This window comes from Vanellus vanellus (assembly GCF_965231255.1).
Source record: "Vanellus vanellus genome assembly, chromosome: 2".
NCBI classification, from domain to species: Eukaryota; Metazoa; Chordata; class Aves; order Charadriiformes; family Charadriidae; genus Vanellus; species Vanellus vanellus.
In genome coordinates this window covers 150,768,966-150,788,279 of record NC_138906.1, presented here as the reverse complement: position 1 = coordinate 150,788,279, position 19,314 = coordinate 150,768,966, and the positions used below count along the sequence as shown (strand labels likewise).

At 40.5% G+C, this 19,314-nt stretch overlaps 1 protein-coding gene across 1 annotated transcript in view; it reads left to right on the top strand.

Annotated features, from left to right (window-relative positions):
* The window catches only part of NUDCD1 (NudC domain containing 1), a gene marked incomplete at both ends in the record, with an annotated part of 48,823 nt that overhangs the window by 3,230 nt on the left and 26,279 nt on the right, over positions 1 to 19,314 (top strand). The window contains one exon of the mRNA XM_082498884.1: positions 11,279 to 11,433. Within this exon, the coding sequence (XP_082355010.1) occupies positions 11,279 to 11,433 (155 nt within the window). The remainder of the gene's footprint in view (positions 1 to 11,278; positions 11,434 to 19,314) is intronic.

Here is a 19,314-nt window from a genome sequence, read left to right as displayed (position 1 = left end):
TAACATGTTTCAACTAGTAATGAGTCCTATACTGTTATACCTTTAATTCACAACTCTTCATCCTAAATTTTGTCTATTTTTCTTCTTATTTTCCTTAGTTTGTTTTTATAACTTATTTTCAAATGATTCCTTTGCATTGAGCTTTGTAATGCCTGCCTTTTAGATTACTGAACCTTTGCGAGGGACAAGAGTGTCTCATTACCTGTCACCTCTTCTGCCCTGATCTGATCTCAGCAGAGCCCAAAGCAGTGGGTGGGGGGCAAATCCTCATCTCCAACAAGGAGCATGTCTTAAGATGCACAACAATTTTAAGGGATTGAGAACCTTGCTCTTGACTTGCACTGGTCAGGTGTAACTTTATTCCTCTTTTTTTCCCAGAGGCCTGGAATTTGTTCAAATGTGGGTATCCCTTATGCCGTTCTCTCTCTTTCCTATTTGGCAGAACCATATGATGGTGTGTATGCCTTTAGATATAATAACAGCTGAAAGGCATAGTAAACATTCACTCCAATGTGGAGATCCTGTTGCAAACCAGGAGAATATGCAGAGGATGCATTCCCTTAATCACATGCATATACGGTTTTGTATCACTTTTGGGGGGAAAATTGTGTTAATAAATGACTGCCTCATTTGCAGCCTGTTTAGACTAGAAAGTGTGTACTTCAGTGAAAAGAAGTTGCACTTTAGTAATGCTGCATGGAAAACATGCGTTTTTGTCTTTTTGTGGAGCCAAAGGCACTGATACATTTCAAACATAGAGATTTCCATTTGCATTTTCCATTTCCATTTGAAAAATTAAATATAGAAAAAAAGCCTTTAAAGTAATATACGGGAAATACTAAGAAACTGTGAACCACAGCTTTTTCAGACAATTATAGCTGTAGTTCATAAATCTAGGTTTAGGTCTCGAGCACATGTGTATCTCTTCTTGTGTTGTACTTTAATTTCTTGGAAAAGAAAAAGATAATGTAGAGGCAAGTTCTACCTTGGGACTGTTGTTAGAGAAAATGATTCTTGCAGCCGGCACAAGTCAGTTTATAAATTGACGCATTGCTATAGTGATACTTTCACAAATGCCTTGCTAGTTTTTTGATGTTGTTCAATTTATTTCTTCAGTTTAGTGCGTGATACATCCCATTTACTTTTCACACCTGTGTAAGTAATTTGATCAGGCAAAAAAAACTTTGTTACATGGTATCTGTTAGCCCATGCTTGTTTTCAGCAAGCTATGTCGTTATTAAACAGTAAATTTTTGTGTTTGGTCTATTAACATACTTACCACAGTAGAATAAAGCCTTGTACTTTTATTCAACAACAGCAATGAGATGATGCTGCCATTAACAATAAAAACCATATTTGTTAAGGTTAAAAGAAGAAGAATTAATGCAGGGTTGGAAGGATCTTTGAATGCTGATACTAGAAAATATATTGATGTAATGTCTTCCACTAGTAGGTAAGCTTATATGAAGTGCTAAGTTGCTTCCACTGGGTGGCATTGCAAAACAAAGTATGACGTACAAGCATATAATATTCAATGCACCAAAATAATATGTCAATATAATTATTTTACATATTTTCTGGTATTGTAAAGTTGTTTTGATGTATTCAGTAAAACATCTAAAAATGGGTGGGAGTTGTCACCCTTTTTTCTCTACTTTCTTTTTTTTTTCTCTAGTTCTGCTTTATAGTGTTTGATGGCAGATGTAATACTTCACTTTTCATTTAAAGTATAAGTCCATTGATAGTGTGCTTTATTCAGAGATTTTTTTTTTTGCAGTGCAGAGTAAAACTTATAGTAAGATCCAGTTAGATTAGGGACGTCTTAATCCTGTTGATTCTTGTGAGTTGCTTTGTATTTAGTGCTTTTACTTTTAAGTAAAGGCGATGTGAGTGAAAATCTTTGCTGAAAGATCATTGAACTATTTTGAGTCAAATTACTTTTTTTAAATACAGCTCTAGAAAAGTGGCATAATTTTCTTCATACTTGTCTGAAATATCCCACCTAGCTAGGGTTGTTTGGAAATAATATTCAAAGCTGAGATGTAATCTATACATTCTGTATATTTTCTCTCTTTTCTGGTGTAGCAGAGTATGAGTCAATGTTCCTGGATTTTAGTAGTGCAGATTTATTTATCAGGAATTTGAAGGAGACCATATATCATTCTGTTGAATAGCTGTTATTAACTGCTGCTTTTTAATTGAACCTAAAAAGCTGAAAAAACACCCCACCAAAACCCCCAAAACAAAACCAACCAACCAAAAAAAACCCATAAACTGAACCATAAGAAAAAAAAAATCAGCAAAAAATTCTGACCAAACAATCAAACAAAACCCGCACAACTATGGGACTGAATAAGGTGATGATCTGGTTGAAGGATTTCTTCTTTTCCCTTTATATTAACTTCTCTTTTTCTGAATTTACTTTATTAAAAGTCTTCATTTCTTGTCTCTTTTGTCCTTCATTTTTTTGCACTCAACTCTCTTGGTTTTCTCCTCATTTTTCCAAGGACCATCAAGAAAACTTGAACCTGGAAGGCTCTAGAAAGGAAGGAATGAACTTCATCCTAGTGTAAAATCTCCTATAAGCTATCTGAGCACATGGTATGTAATAGCAGATGGCATTTGTGCACAGATTTCTCTTGATCACAGAATGGGTTTCAATTAATCGAGGATGGAATAGTTTCTCTAATTACTTCTTGGCAGAGAGCTATATATACAGGATACACTCTGGAAGCAGTTGATAACCTTATCTGAAGTGTTTCATGACAGTACAGTACACATTTGTTTGATTTCCTGGTTTAAAATCACCCACAAATTGTATAGTTTGAGATGTCTGTTTATGAAGAATTAATTACGTGTTGCAATTATGCAAGGGATTTGCATCTCCTATTCCTGAACCCTTGTTATTTAGGGCTTGTCAGGACTACAGGCTGAAGAACTCAAGGACAGAGAGTTTATTCATGTTCTTCCAGGTTTTATAAAGCTTATCACCTTACAATCAGCTAATCAATAGTATATTGTTCCAAGAATTTTCTTGAAAGGCTATGCATTTGCTTTAGGAAGCATCTACTTTGGACTATTTTCACTATTTGTATGTATTTTAGTTACAGTTCTGACAGTAGCAACATGTCTAGGGTGACGGGGAGGGAGAAGTAGAGAAAGGAAGCTTTACAAAATAAGACAATTTTAGGTTTTCTGTGCTAAAAAAGCATTGCATGCTTACGCATGTGTATTCTAATTTCAGAAGATCAGTTAGTGTAGCTATACAGGAAATAATGACATGTACTTGGTTTCACTGAAAGTAATTATCTTGGATTATATTTGGTTTTGTCTTTAATTGTTTACGGAATATTCACATCACCTCTTGTCGTGTTGGGAAAAATATCTGTGTGATAAAGCTTGTTTGTACAAACAGCTTTAAAACACATTTTCACAACATATCCTTCTAATTTCTTTTACAGTGTAATTTACTGTAAAATATTCTAATTAGTTAAAGTAGAAATTGGAATGGATAGCAGTCTTTCCCATTATGACAGGTGCGCTTTCTTATTCTTTTGTTGATGCTCTAGCTTTTTTTGAACATCCATGGCTTGGGGAACAGTAATTTATTAATTGCAGAGGTACGGAAATCCCTCCTGTGTGTTGAATATGAATAATGATTTGAGCTGAGTGGAACTAATACTGTTGGTTTGCAAATATCAACAGATGGATGGCCTCACTCAAAGAGTTCTGGTCAATGGCTCAATGTCCAAATGCCGACCAGTGACAAGTGGAGTTCCTCAGGGGTCAGTACTGGGACCGGTGCTGGTTAACATCTTTGTTGGTGACATGGACAGTAGGATTGAGTGCACCCTCATCAAGTTTGCTGATAACACCAAGGTGTGTGGAGCGGTCAACACATTGGAGGGAAAGGATGCCATTCAGAGGGACCTGGAGAGGCTTGAGAGGTGGGCCCATGCCAACCTCATGAAATTCAACAAGGGCAGGTGCAAGGTCCTGCACATGGGCTGGGGCAATCCCAAGCAGAAATACAAGCTGGGCAAAGAATGGATTGAAAACAGCGCTGAGAAGGAGTTGGGGGTGTTGGTTGATGAGAAGCTCAATGTGAGCCAGCAATGTGTGCTCACAGCCCAGAAAGCCAACTGCATCCTGGGCTGCATCAAAAGAAGCATGGCAAACAGGACGAGGGAGGTGATTCTGTCCCTCCACTCTCATGAAGCCTCACCTGGAGTACTGTGTCCAGCTCTGGAGCCCCCAAGATAAGAAGGACATGGACCTGGTCCAGAGGAGAGCCACGAAGATGATGAGAGGGCTGGAGTACCTCTCCTGTGAAGACAGGCTGAGAGAGTTGGGATTGTCAAGCCTGGAAAAGAGAAGGCTCAGGACAGACCTTATTGCGGCCTTTCAATATGTAAAGGGGGCTTGTAAGAAAGGTGGAGAGAGACTTTTTACCAGTACCTAAAGGTGGCCTACAGGAAAGATGGGGAGGGACTCTTATCAGGGACTGTAGTGACAGGACAAGGGGTAACTGTTTTAAACTGCAAGAGGGTAGATTTCGATTACATATTAAGAAGAAATTCTTTACTGTGAGGGTGGTGAGGCACTGGCACAGGTTGCCCAGAGATGTCATGGATGCCCCATCTCTGGAGGTGTTCAAGGCCAGGTTTGATGGGGCTTTGATCAACCTGGTCTCGTGGAAGGTATCCCTGCCCATGGCAGGGGGATTGGAACTAGGTGATCTTTAAGGTCCCTTCCAACTCTAACCATTCTATGATTAGGAGACTAATTGCTAATTATACTGTCATTTTGCAAGCATTTTATATAGTATGACTGGATTTTTTGTTAATCAGACAGTATAATTTTGCATAGTTTCCTGAAGCCACTTATATGTTAATAGCCTCTCTAATGAGGTCAGTTCTGAGCCATCTAGTGATTGTCTGATTGATGGTATTGTGATAGCTATGCAGTGCCACTGATTGCACTGCCAAATGTTTGCAGTAATTGGTATTCTGACAGAGTGGAATAAACTACTGCTGCTTTATTAGGTTTTAAGTAGATGCTAAAGAAGAGTGTAAGAAATCTAAGATGCAGACTGCTGGATAGAGTTGTGAATGGTCTATGGGGTGGATGGAAGTGAAATACTGGTGACATGGTTTAGCCCCAGCCAGCAACAAAGAATCGCGTGGCTGCTTGCTCGCTCCCCCCCCACAGTGGGATGGGAAGAAGATGACAAAACTCATGGGTTGGGATAAAGATAGTTTAACAGAACTGCAAAAGAAGAGGAAAACAACAACAGTAAGACTGATAAAAGAATACGCAGATTAATGCACAATTTAACCGCTTACCAACCAGAACCCAAAATGCCCAGCCAGCTCCTGAGCATGATGTCACATGGTATCGAATACCCCTTTGTCTAGATGTGGTCAGCCATCCAGGCTGTGTCTTGTCCCAGATTCTTGTGAAAATTAACCCTATTCCCACTGGAACCAGGACATTATCCACTCCTTATTCTATACCATCTACATTGTGCCCAGGTATTACACTTTCCAATTAATCACCACCAGTTTTCCCTGTCTTTGAGATATCTCTGTGTGTGTATATATATATATGTTTCGTTCCCTTAGTCTATGGGCCATCCCTCTAAAATGTCTGTTGAGTTCATGTAGCTCCATCTGTCATAACAGTCTTTCAGGGCAGGAGAGATGGTGTGTGGTGTTGGATTGTTGCATGCTGTATCCGGAGCTCACTGCTGGTATGTCTGGTGCAGCCATTGCCCACGGTCTGCGGGTTGAAGGTGTCAAACCCGAGGAAATTGCAGGGCGCCAGTTACTGAAGCCAGTTCTGGTCCCATCACTGCTGCACTTCGCTCGCTTTTCATCAATGTTCATCCTTCATTAGTTTGGGTGAATCTTACTACAGTAAGCCATTGATGTGGTACATAGAAACTGTAGTAGTGATGACATACAGTAGCAGGGTTATTTAGCAATTAACATCATACAATTTGATTTATTGGCTTTTCTCACCTAAAATCAGATCCTCATGAGGTACACATCAGACTTCCCCATCCTTCTGCATCACCCACCAAGTGTACCCAGTCCTTGAACAAAACCAATCATGTGGATAGGTTTGCCTTTGCCTGAGGTGGAACTAACCCAGACTGTATTCCTTAACATATTCTTCATGTGCACTACAGGGACTTTATCCCCTTCTACAGTACGTGGAAGTTTTGACTGGGCAGGGCCAGCTCCATTGGTAGATCCCCTGGTGTTAACTAAGCAGGTTGCTTTTGCTAAATGTATATCCCAGTGTTTTAAGGTCCCACCACCCATTGCTCTCAGTGTAGTTTTTACCAGTCCATTGTATCGTTTGGTTTTCCTGAAGGCTGGTGCATGGTAGGGGATGTGATATACCCACTTAATGCCATGCTCTTTGGCCCAGGTATCTATGAGGTTGTTTCAGAAATGAGTTCTGTTGTCTGACTCAATTCTTTCTGGGGTGCCATGTCACCATAAGACTTGCTTTTCAAGGCCCAGGATAGTGTTTCGGGCAGTGGCATGGGGCACAGGACATGTTTCCAGCCATCCAGTGGTTGCTTCCACCATCGTGAGCACATGGTGCTTGCCTTGGCAGGTTCATGGGAGTGTGATATAATCAATCTGCCAGGCCTCCCCATACTTATTTTTCAGCCTTCATACTCCATACCACAGAGACTTTAACTGCTGGGCTTTCTTGATTGCAGTGCATGTTTCATATTCATGGATAACCTGTGCAATAGTGTCCATGGTCAAGTTCACCCCTTGGTCACAGGCCCATCTATATGTTGCATCTCTTCCTAGATGGTCTGAGGCATCATGGGCCCACTGAGCTATGAATAATTGACCCTTACGTTGCCAGTCCAGATCCACCTGAGCCACTTCAATCTTAGCAGCCTGGTCCATCTGTTGATTGTCTTGATGTTCCTCAGTGGCCTGACTCTTGGCTACATGGGCACCTACATGACATACTTTCACAACCAGATTCTCTATCCAGGCAGCAATATGTCGCCACAGTTCAGCAGCCCACATGGTTTTGTCTCTGTGCTGCCAGTGCTCTGCTTCCATTGCTGTTACAGGGCAAACAATGCCCCCACAGGGCATTTGCCACCATCCATGAGTCAGTATAGAGACAGAGCACTGGCCACTTTTCTCGACCCACAATGTCTAAAGCTAGCTGGATGACTTTCATTTCTGCAAACTGACCCAATTCACCTTCTCCTTCAGCATTTTCTGCGACTCGTCATGTAGGACTCCACACAGCAGCCTTCCACCTCTGATGGTTTCCCACAATGTGACAGGACCCATCGGTGAACAGGGCATATTGCTTCTCATTTTCTGGTAGTTCATTATACCAGAGGGCCTTTTCAGCATGCGTTATGTCCTCCTCTGGCAATATTCCAAAATCTTTGCCTTCTGGCCAGTCCATGATCACTTCCAGAATTCCTGGGTGACTAAGGTTTCCCATTCGAGCCTGCTGTGTGATGAGTGCAACCCACTTACTCAATGTAGCATCAGTTGCATGATGTGTAGAGTGGACCCTCCCTTTGAACATCCAGCCCAGCACTGGCAGTTGGCGTGCTAAGAGGAGCTGTGCTTCCATACCAACAACTTCCAAAGCAGCTCAAACTCTTTCTTATGCTGCCAATACCTCTCTTTCTGTAGGAGTATAGCTTGACTCAGATCCTCTGTTTACCTGACTCTCAAACTCCAGGGGTCGACCTTGAGTCTCCACTGGTGCTTTCTGCCAGAGGCTGCAGGTAGAGCTATTCTCCCTGGCTGTGGTGTAGAGTACATTTTTAACACCTTGCCCTGCCCAGACTTGCCCCAGGGCTACTGCATGAACTGTTTCCTGTTTCGTTTGTTTAACAGCTTGTTGATGCTCAGGGTCCCATTTAAAATTGTTCTTCTTCCAGGTCACTTGATAGAGAGAGTTTACAATTAGGCTGTAATTTGGAGTATGCATCCTCCAAAACCCCACAATGGCTAAAAAAGCTTGTGTTTCCTTCTTACTAGTGAGTGAAGATAGAGCTGCTATTTTGTTGATCACATCCATTGGGATCTGATGGCATCCGTCTTGCTATTTTATTCCCAAAATAAGTGAGTCGATTCCGGGTGTACTGGATGTCCCTCCAAGTGCAAGCAAACTGTGACCTGCATGCTGCTGCCAAAGGGATTGAGAAAAACGTATTAGTGATATCAATGGTGGCATACCACTTGGCTGGCTTTGATTCCAGTTCATATTGGAGTTCTAACATGTCCAGCACGACTGAACTCAGCAGCAGCATGACTTCATTAGGCCACAATAGTCTACTGTTAGCCTCCACTCTCCATTAGATTTTTGCATATCTCGCATCTCACTCAGGCATAGGGATCAGGTGATTATCTCTAGTTCTGCCTCTTCCTCCTATTCCCCCCGTGATGCCCCCCCCCCTTCCCAGCTGGGTTGGGAAGGAGAATCAGAAGAAAAAGGCAAAACTCGTGGGTTGGGATAAACGCAGTTTAACATAACAGCAAAGGAAGAGAAAAACAACAACAATAAGATGGATAAAAGAATATACTGTAATGATTAATGCACAGTTTAACTGCTCACCGACTGGAATCCGAAATGCCCAGCCTGCTCCGAGCAGCAATTCCTCCCCTCCCCTTCCTGGCCAGCTCCCCCAGATGTATACTGAAGGTGACATCATATGGTATCAAATACCCCTTTAAGTAGTTTGGATCGGCCTTCCTGGCTGTGTCTCCTCCCAGCTTCTTGTGAAAATTAACCCTATTCCCGCTGGAACTAGGAACTGGAAATAGCTTTGCTCTGTTTCTGAGCAGAAAAGAGAAGAAAGTGGAAGCTGCAAAAGTAGAAACTAAAATAACTGTTGCTATGAGAAGGATTGGCCGTGAGGTGCTTCCCCCATACTTGGGGTTTGAAAGCTAATCATCACAGCCTGACAGATTTTACTTACAACTTTCTAAAGGATTTTGCTTTTTTGTGAAATTTGAGATAAACTTCTTGCAGGGAAGCTAAGGTCCTGGGATGACTGGACTGGAGAGTGAACTGGAGTTCCAGTCTGTCTGAGACTATTTGCAGAGGGATGAACTAGACCTCTGCTAATGCCTTTGCTAAAACTTCAGGATTTTCTGTATTTTGACATGTTGGGACTACAGCTGCTTGATCTCTGTGTAGGTATGAAATAGGAAGAAAGAGCTGCAGCTAGTTTAAATAACAACTTGGTTAGTCTGAGAAAGATAACCCCAGTTCTGATTACTGGTAGCTGAGGAGAGGTTTTCTGTTTGGAAAAATCTTGCTCAAGTGGATGACTGTAGGTAGTGTGCTTCTTGCCTTGAGGAAGGTACCATTAGAGTGAAAGCCATTCTTTGCAGCCTCTTTCAATTAGAAAAAGCTTAGTCTGAAATTTTGATGGTATCTTGGATGTTTCTCACGATTTCAACCTCAGTGGGAGTGGTAGGAACATAGGGGGTTTTCGTAGTGCTCATGTAATAATTCTGCTTTATACTGTTTTAATCTTTTGCCTTGCAAGTTTTGATAGCTTGGTTCAGAATTTAAGACTATGAAATCCGTGTAGGTAGATGGGATATTTCTTATGGCTGTTGTTTTCTTGGAGTTACTGTAAACCAGATTTTTTCCCCATACGGTAATACCATGTACATATCAGGAATCATTTGTGCTCTTTCCGATCTGACTTAAAAGTAGGTGTTACGTAGTTGTTGCATGTGTGTTTCATCTTGTGAGGGTTATTGACAAATTGGATCTCAACACGTGTTGGGAAGAAACAGTATAGGTGTATTGGGTTTGTGTGGCCACGTTTTGTTAGTGGGGGAGTGCTACAGGGAACCTACACCACAGCTTCTGTGGTGAAGCTACTAGAAGCTTCCCCTGTGTCTGATGGTTCCAATGCCAGCTGGTTCCAAGACAGTCCTCCACAAACATCACCAATGTTCTATCTCCTGTGGGAAGGACACCATGCTGGAGCAGGGGAAGAGTGTGAGGAATCCTCCCCCTGAGAAGGAAGGAGTGGCAGAAACTATGTGCGATGAACTGACCACAACCCCCATTCCCCGTCCAGCTGCACTGTTGTGGGGGAGGAGGTAGACACAATCAGGAGTGCAGTTGCGCCTGGGAAGAAGAGAGGGGTAGGTGTTTTAAGATTTGGTTTCATTTCTCAGTATCCTACTCTGATTTTGATAGGCAATACATTAAATTAATTTCCCTGATTTGAGTCTGGTTTGCCCATGATGGTAACTGGTAAATGATCTCTCCGGGTCCTTATTTCAACCCACAAGCCTTTCGTTATTTTTTCTCTTCCCTGTCCAACTGAGGAGGGGAGTGATAGGGTGGCTTCGGTGGACACCTGGCATCTAGCCAGGATCAACCCACCACAATAGGCCACTATAAATGGTAATAGTTATTACATGATTGTCATGGTTTCAACTGGGATGAAATTAACTTTCTTGCTAGCAGCTGGTGTAGTGCTATGTTTTGGATTTGGGATGAGAAACAATGATGGTAGTGCACTAATGTTTTTGGTCATTGCTAGGCAGTCAAAACCTTTTTTGATCCTCATACCGTCCTGCCAACAAGCAGGCTGGAAGGGCACAAGAAGTTAGGTGGGGATACAGACAGGGCAGCAGACCCCAACTGACCAAAGAAATATTCCATACCATGTGACATCATGCTCATTATATAAAGACAGGGGAAGAAGAAGGAAGGGGGGACGTTCAGAGTGATGGTGTTTGTCTTCTCAAGTATCTGTTACGCGTGATGAAGCCCTACTTTCCTGGAGATGGCTGAATACCTGTCTGCCGATGGGAAGCAGTGAATTAATTCCTTGTTTTGCTTTGCTTGCATGTGTGGCTTTTGCTCTACTTATTAAACTGCCTTTTTGTCAACCCATGAGTTTTACCCATGAGTTTTTCCTCACCTTTACTCTTCTGATTCTCTGCCCCATCACCACTGAGGGGAGTGAGCAATCAGCTGCGTGGTTCAAGCTGCTGGCTGGGGTTAAGCCATGACAATGATCACAATGAGTGACTGCAGTGGCCTTCAATGTGGATGACCTACTTTCCAAATTTATGGTGAAATTTTAAACTATGTATACATAATGTATTTTTCTTCAAATAAACCAGGCCTATGGACTAAGGATCGAAGTGTTATTTTTAAATTATTAGTTTGAACTTTAAATTATTAAGTTATAAATAAATAATTGGTAAAATAGTCTTTTTTTTTTCCACAGCTGTAGCAGAAGTGAAACTTCGTGATGATCAATATACCCTTGACCACATGCGTGCTTTTGGCATGTATAATTATCTTCACCTTGATTCCTGGTACCAAGATAATGTCTACTATGTTGATCAGTTTGGAAGGGTTATGAATCTGTCAGTGACTCTGGTAAGAAGAAAATTTTTTTAAAATTACTTAATTTGAAAAGGTGGGGGGTTGATAAGTTAGAAAATGTGGCAGGTAAGATCGGAATGCAAAAACTAGGGGAAGCTATTGCCAGAAGACAGGTAGATTAATAAAAATGCAGTTCACCAGGAAGGGTAAAAGGATTTTAGGTAACGTTTCTGACTTCTTTTTGTTAATAGTATTGCATTAGTATTGCAATAGTGTTGCATCTGCTTCCATTCTGGGGAAGATAACACATGATGACAAGCTGAAGAAAAGAATAGACACTTCTTTTCTAGTCGCTGGCTGTTTCTCCCCTATGTTACTTGACGTTTGTCTGTTTGCTAATTTGAAAATCCAGTCATTGTAGATATAAGGAAAGAAAGAAGCTGTATGCGTTAGAATTAGAAAGCCTTTATGATCTAATAGCTTAATCTGGGCATCACTTGTTGGAGGCAAAAAGATGCTGGTGGTCCTGAGCAAACTTGAAAGATAGTATAAGCCACCTAGGCCAAGTCTGAAAAACATGACTGTTCTCTGCTTTTATACTGATGTTCTGTCAAACCTTCTATTTCTTTTGAGCCATTTTAATGCATGGATGCACTAGTTTTCATTACAAAGCTATTCTTCATTCTGGAGGGGCAAGGACATGGCTTTCTGGGCACCACGTTTCTAGTACATGCAGTTGTAGCGTGAGGAATAAAAGACTGCGTGGAAAGGAAGATAGCCATTGACATGCTGCCAAAGAGTTTGACTTGTAACCCTGTGGGACAAAATAAAACACAGGCTGATGTGTGATTTTTTTTTTTTTTGAGAGAGTGTGGCTTACTCTGTGTAAGGTTCTGGAAGTGGAAATTACTAGGCCAGGGCTAAGCTGAGAGAAATCCTGAAATGGTAGTTCTAAATTTTTCAGGAAATACAGGTTTCCAGAGGGCGGGAGGCTGAGAACTGAAGCTGCAAAATAGTTCCTTTACTTTCTGTAGAACATGGAAGCAGTTGGAGCCTTTGGCAGACTCTTGCTGAGGCAGAATAATCTTCTGGGACTTCTTCCAAATCTGTTGAGATCATCTGGATTCCCAGTAGGAACATTTAAAAGAAAGAAGCTTGTCAGAGAAAGCCTTCTGTGAACAGTGGCTTGTCACAATCTCATTTTTTGTGGTTTTTCTTTGTGGTTGGTTAGCCTTGGCTGGCTGCCAGACACCTACCCAGACGCTCTCTCACTCGCCCTCTTCAACATGACAGACAGAAAAGCTTATGGATTGAGATAAAACCAGGAAGATCACTTACCAATTACCATCATGGGCAAAACAGAGTTGACTTTGGGAAATTATTTTAATTTATTGCTGATTAAAACTGGAGTAGAATGATGAGAAACAAAGTCACGCAACTTTCATACCAGGAGCTTGCTCCAGCATGGACTTTCCATGGGCTACAGGTGTGGGTATCTGCCCCACTGTGGTCCTCCAAGGGCTGCGGGGGGACAACCTGCTTCCCTGTGATGTTTTCCAAGGGCTGCAGGCAAACCTCTGCTCTGCACCTCCGTCTTGGCTGACGGGCTCAGCTGCGCCCTGTGGTGCGTCCATTGGAGCCAGCTGGAAGTGGCTGTGTGTGGCATGGGACAGCCCTGGCCTCTCCTCTCAGCGGCCACCCCTGCAGCTCCACTGCCAGCACAACACAGACACCCAATACATTCCTTTATTAGGAGGGTGCTGAAGTGTGTAAATTCCTTTCTTAGCAGATAAGCTAGATAAAAGATTTTACAACAGGTAGTAATTTGCATTTTTATGTGCAGTAAATTGAAATAAATATTCTTCCCTAGGACTTGGTGGGTCTATTGGAATCTTCAAGAAAATGGCACTTGGTCAATATCTTGTCACGAGTTTCAGTTCTACCGGACTGTGGAATAGCTGCCATCTTGCATCCTAATGCACAAATCAGTGCTGTTTTGCAAAGGAGACATGTTTGCATAGGTATAAAAAGGAATGCATATTCAGAAACATCAATAAGGTGTCTCATTACAAATGTGCCTAGCCATATATTAGCCAAATGTATATTACAAATAATATTGTTTTGAGCCAAGTATAGCTTACAAGTTAGTAACGGCCACAATTAAACTTAACATCAGTCTTCTTAAAACAGAAGATGGAACAGGTTAGCATGCTTATCCTAAATCCAAAGTGAAAGAACACATAGGCTTTTTAAAACATAGTTGTTTCTAGTTCTGCTTCCTATTTTGGTTGCAACTTTTATTTTAATGTGGCGGTGTGTTGGTTATCCATAAATCATGGATTATCCTGGCAATTTAGGTGTTTAGAAAGATGTCATCCGTGAAGGCACTTGCTCAAAATCAAACATAATTGAAACAGAAAAGTGATCAACATGAGCGGTCTTTCTGAGTCGATGGATGAGTATTCAGGTGTTTTTTTTATACCAAATTGAGAAAGTTTTTACCTGAACTTGGCTGGAAATGGTGTATGGAAGCTTTAACATTCTTCTATTACGGCTATCGGACTTATTTCGTTCAATAAGCTGGCATTGATACTTTGTTTTAAAGACTCAGTGGGTAGTGTAGTGGCAGGATTCCTGAGCTGGGTTTTTTTGCATCTGATTTGACTTCTTTAATTGCTTGGTGTTTGTAACAGCGGAATATAGCTGGAAAATATTCAAAGTTTTCTCCTCCAGTAGTTAAATACTTGGACTTGATTTCTCGACCTTCAGCTCTTCTTGCAAAGACAACTTTGTTTCTTTTTATATTCAAATAATGGAATTGAGAGATTGTGGCAACAGTTTCTCGCACTTAAGTAAAACCCGTAGTGGTAGCAACGTTTTCATATTTCTGAATTCCACTCAGAATTAGCTGTGGAATGCTGTTTCAGTAACTTTCAGTTAACTTCAATTCAGAACAACTGTTAGTGGCACCAGAAACAACGTGGGAATTCTGTTTGAAACAAGTCAGAATAAGGAAGCAGATATAGTGAAGAACAACAAAATCTTTTAGACTTCTGTATCACGGTTTTAATACTTGGCTCTTCCTTATTCAGAATGCTGAGTGTGGACGTTTTTTGCTCAGTTAGAGATGTGTCAAATGCCTAGGTATTTTGATTTTTCATAAAAACAAAGTCTTGTATTTGTTATGGCTACTTTGTGGAAATTTCCATATAACTTATTTTTTTCCTTTCTCTTTTCTTTTCCCTGTCTTTTCCTTGGAAAATTAATTCTTATTTTAAATCTCTTATGAAATATTACTTGTTTGTACAGTATGACAGACTGTTTGTGACTTTAGAACAATACAATTTCTTAATACAACTTAAAAAATTAAATTTTATAGGCATGCCACTTTAAATCTTGCAGGTGTGCCAAAGAACCTAAGTAAAATTTCACTACTTAACTATGTAAGCGGAGACATGCTTACTTAATCGGACCCTGGCATGGGTGACTTAGGAACAGTAGAGAGAATCTTTAAGCTTGCATTTTACATTTTGCCTCTTGTACCTGCACACTGGCTCCTTATCCTGAACAACTAGAATACACCCTGGCTTGATCTGCCTGACTTTGCCTGTTGGAGGAACCATTTGCTCAACAAATTCAACCAAATTTCTACACAAATTTGAAACCTGGGCTGCTTAAAAGGCTCAAAATCAGGGTTAGTGTCACAGGCAGGTGAGGCAATGGAGCTGCTGAAAGGAAGGGGGTTGTTCTAATAGTGAAGGCACCCAGATGAAGTCTGGAATAGATGAACATAAGGACAGAGGCCAAAAGGAAGCAGAGTACGCTGTCAAGAAGTATAGTAGTGGGCAGAGCTAAAATTAAAGGCCAGTGGAAAAGGTAAGAGAGAGATTTGGGAGTGAAAAAAAGTTAAACAAAGGAAGAATCTTTGTAGAGAAGTGAAGGGGGATGAAGAACTGCATCTGACAAGCTGCATTTTTTTTTTCTGAAATAGACTGTGTTGCTGTCATTTTAACCTAATTACAGTTAGCAAACCTCACTTCTGTTAAAATTACTATAGTTGTTTGAGCCAGTTCTTGCTAGCATAATACACGACTATAGTATCACAGCATCCCTTCATAATTCTGAAGTAGGGAGTTACTATTAACCCCTGTTAACCAGCTGGTGAAGAGAGAAAAACAGTAAGTCGAAAAGCAAATCTGACACAGAAGGGGGGTGAGGGCAGGTTTTGTTTCAGCTTCAAGTAAGTTCATCCTTTTCATTGTCGGACTGAGATTAGAGGCTGTTCTAATAAATGCCTAAAGTTAAATTAGTGAACAGAAAGGTTGCGAATAGGATCATTTCCTTTCTTGCCTATTGAGAGAAAGGCTTTGTTAATGTGTAATGAAGATTATTTTTCACTTTTTTTCAGGAGATATATTGAGTCTTGACATTCCTGCTGATAAATCTGATGTGAGCTTTAGAAGATTAAATGGTTATAGTTGATATTTTTTTGTTTTTATTTTTTAAATTACATCCTAAACTACTTGAAGCTTACTGGTAAGATTAACTTGAAGGCTGACAAAAGCATGGTCTTCTGTAATGTTACATAGTATACCCCTGTAAATCACTGTTAACAGGGATGATGCTGCTTCTTTCCATGGTAAGATGCATGGAATTTTAATTATTTTTTTCCTAGGCACAGTAGTCATTGCTAATTACAATGGAACACGTTTATTGTAGAAAATAGTGCTTTCCTTAAAATAAAGTAAAAGACGTGGAAACCAAAATTCATTGTATCTAGTGTTTATGGGATTTTTGTTTGTTTTGTGTGGGCTGTGGGTTTGGGTTTTGTGTTTGGTTTTTTTTGTTTGTTTGTTTGGGTTTTGTGGGGGTTTTTTTTTGGTTTTTGTTGTTGTTGTTGGTGGTGGTGGTTTTTTATTATTATTTTTTCATTCTCCCCTCCTGAATGTGTTATAAATTAGTGCAGTAGTTCAAGGGGCATAGTGATGCAACTAAATCTACAAAGTGATCCTGAATGCTTCCAATAATTAAAAGTCAAATTTTCATCTTTTCCATTGCAGGTTTCATAATAGCCCTTGTGCCTTTTTGTAGTACACAGTAATCTCTAATATGAATTCAAGTAGGCTCAAAAGGCAAGCAGGCTATCTGTCTGTCATCTGGTCTTTTTTGCTGTTGCTTATTAAAATGGTACTTACCCAAATCCAATTTCTCTCACTTACCTTCGAACATGTTTTAAATGCATATCTGATTTTAATAACATCTGGAAAACATGAAGGATTTTAAATCCGCTCAAATACAGGATTCTCAGCAAGTGAGGCCATGGCATGCTTTGCATGCACAAATGTGTTCTTTCTGTATACACGTGCACAAGTGCAAAGAACTCTTTCAAAGTTGGGGCTTTGTATATATGTTTTTGACTGCCTTGTATCATAGGTCAGAATGAGTGAGTTTCTATTACGAGAAGTAGAGACTGATGATTTTCGCCCCGCCCCCCAAGCTATCCATTGCTTGAGTGAAAATAGAGGGACAGGAGATGCTTAGCAAGTATAATAATTTGTGGCTGAAATGTCAGGGCCTGTAATGAGACACTGTTTTAATCTGATACTTTTTCACTTCTATTTCTTAATCTCATGCCCACCCTTACTATAGTAAGAGAGTGTTTTTTGTGTGGCACAGAAAAGATTAAATACTTGTTCCTCCTCCCAGGTTTTCAATACAAAAATATGCTTCTGTTTGTCCTTCCTTTTACATATTTGTAAATACCTTCAACACTGTCCCTGTAATGTTTTCCTTTCAAATTCTGTTTTTCTATATTTAAAAATATATTTCTACTTAAATATCTTTTCATTTTGGTAACACTAATGCTGATTTTTAGTAACAAGGAAAGAGTCTCCTTATTGTTAAGCAGAATTTTCTGATTTGTGGAGCTTCTAAAATAATTGTAGATCAACTGACTGGAAATGAGCCTGGTAGATTGAAATTGAAAAGAATTTAATTGGCTCTATGACCATTACTTATGTTCACAACATAGTCTATTTGTTGTTGGATTAAGAAGATATATGGGGTTTAAACAGGGTCTGTAAAGGCCAGTCAGGCACCCTTTTTTCCAGAGATGACTGTTTATTTCTTCAAATACATGTAGGTACACTAGCCTATAAAATATCTATGAAACCTGTTGTATCTAATTTTGTTTCATTTATGAGATATATATATATAAAACTGTCTGTGAGATGAGGGGAAAGGACCATAACTTCGTGAGAAATGTTTCTTTAAGATAGGGAACAGAAATAACAGGCATTGGTTTTGTTTGTTATTACCGGCAGACCTTTCTGGAGACCTCAGGTCAGAGTCTATGAATCAGTATAAGGGGCAAGGTGGTGAATACTTTTTTTTTTTTTTTTTCCCTAAATTATGTTGCTAGTGTCCACTATTTGGTTTAGAATCATAGAACAGCCCAGGTTGGAAAGGGATCTCAGAAGATCATATAGTCCAACCTTTCATGGGAAAATGAGTCTAGCACCCTGTCCAGTTGTATCTTGAAAACCTCCAATGAATGGGATTCTGCCATGTCCCTGGGGAGGTTTTTCCAGTCATTGATTGTTCTCACTGTAAAAAAATTCTCCTATGTCAAGATGAAACCTCTCCTGGTGCAACTTTTACTCATTGCCCCTTGTCTTCTCTGTGTGACTTCTTTTGGAGAAAGAACCTACATCCTTTTTGTAGCTGCCCTTTAAGTACTGGAATACTGTGACGAGGTCCCCTTTGGATCTTCTCCAGGGAGACAAGACCTAACTTCTTCAGTCTTCCGTCATAGGGCAGGTTCTCCAGTCCTCTGACTGTCTTCATGGCTGTCCTTTGGACCCTTTGCTATCCGTCCATGCTTTTTTTCAGTTGTGGGGACTAGAACTGGATGCAGTACTCCAGGTGCGGCCTGACAAACTCTGGGCAGAGTGGGATGATCACGTCTCTATCTCTGCTAGTAATGCTCCTGGCAGATGCAGCCCAGGATCTGATTTGCCTTTGTTGCTGCGTAGTCGTACTGCTGACTCATGTTCAGCTTGGTGTCCACCAGGACCTGTAGGTTCCTTTCAGCATGGCTGCTCTGAAGCCACACAGATCCTAGCCTGTACTGGGATCTTTGGTTATTCCGTCCCAGGTGGAGGACCTTGCACTTGTCTTCGTTTCTCTTCACAATATTCTTGCTACCCTACTCTTCCACGCTCTCTGGGTCTCTGTGCAAGATGGCTCTCCCTTATGACGTGTCTGCCTCATCACCTAGTTTAGTGTCATCATCAAATCTGAGGGTGCTTTCAATCCCATCATCCAGGTAATTTATGAAGATGTTGAACATTGTGGCACCTGGTATCAGTCCCTGGGGGACCCCACTTGTGAACAGACTGCCAGCCCATTTTATTTAGCATCTACTTAGTTTGGTTGAAAAAATTCAAGGCATTTAGTTCCATTTCAATTATTTGAAAGATTATAGAGATGTGACTGTGATGTTGCTGAATCGCCAGTCTACATCTTATGTTTTTCTGTAAGAATATTTCGTTTGCAGCCTGATCTACTTTGTAAGTAGCTGATCAACCTGTATTGCTGGTAAAGCATGTCCTGACCATTTTTTAAACTGTCATGTCTGGTTCTTTTAAAATAATGAAGATTTGGTCAGGGTTTTTTTCTAACAAGTATCTTGGATATTCAGAGATTACTTCAACTCACAAAAGGAAGGTAAATTATAGTACTAAGCAGGCAGCGGGGTTGCTGGCATTCTGGAAGCCAAATAATGAGCAGAATTACAAAGCCTTATTCAGCAAAGGAAGGGCTGTATGTAAGAGTGAAGGCACAAGATAAAACCTAATCCCTAAAAGATATCCTGGAAGACATGCCTTTGTACTTAATGACAACAGCTGGAAATCCAATTTACAGCACAAAAGC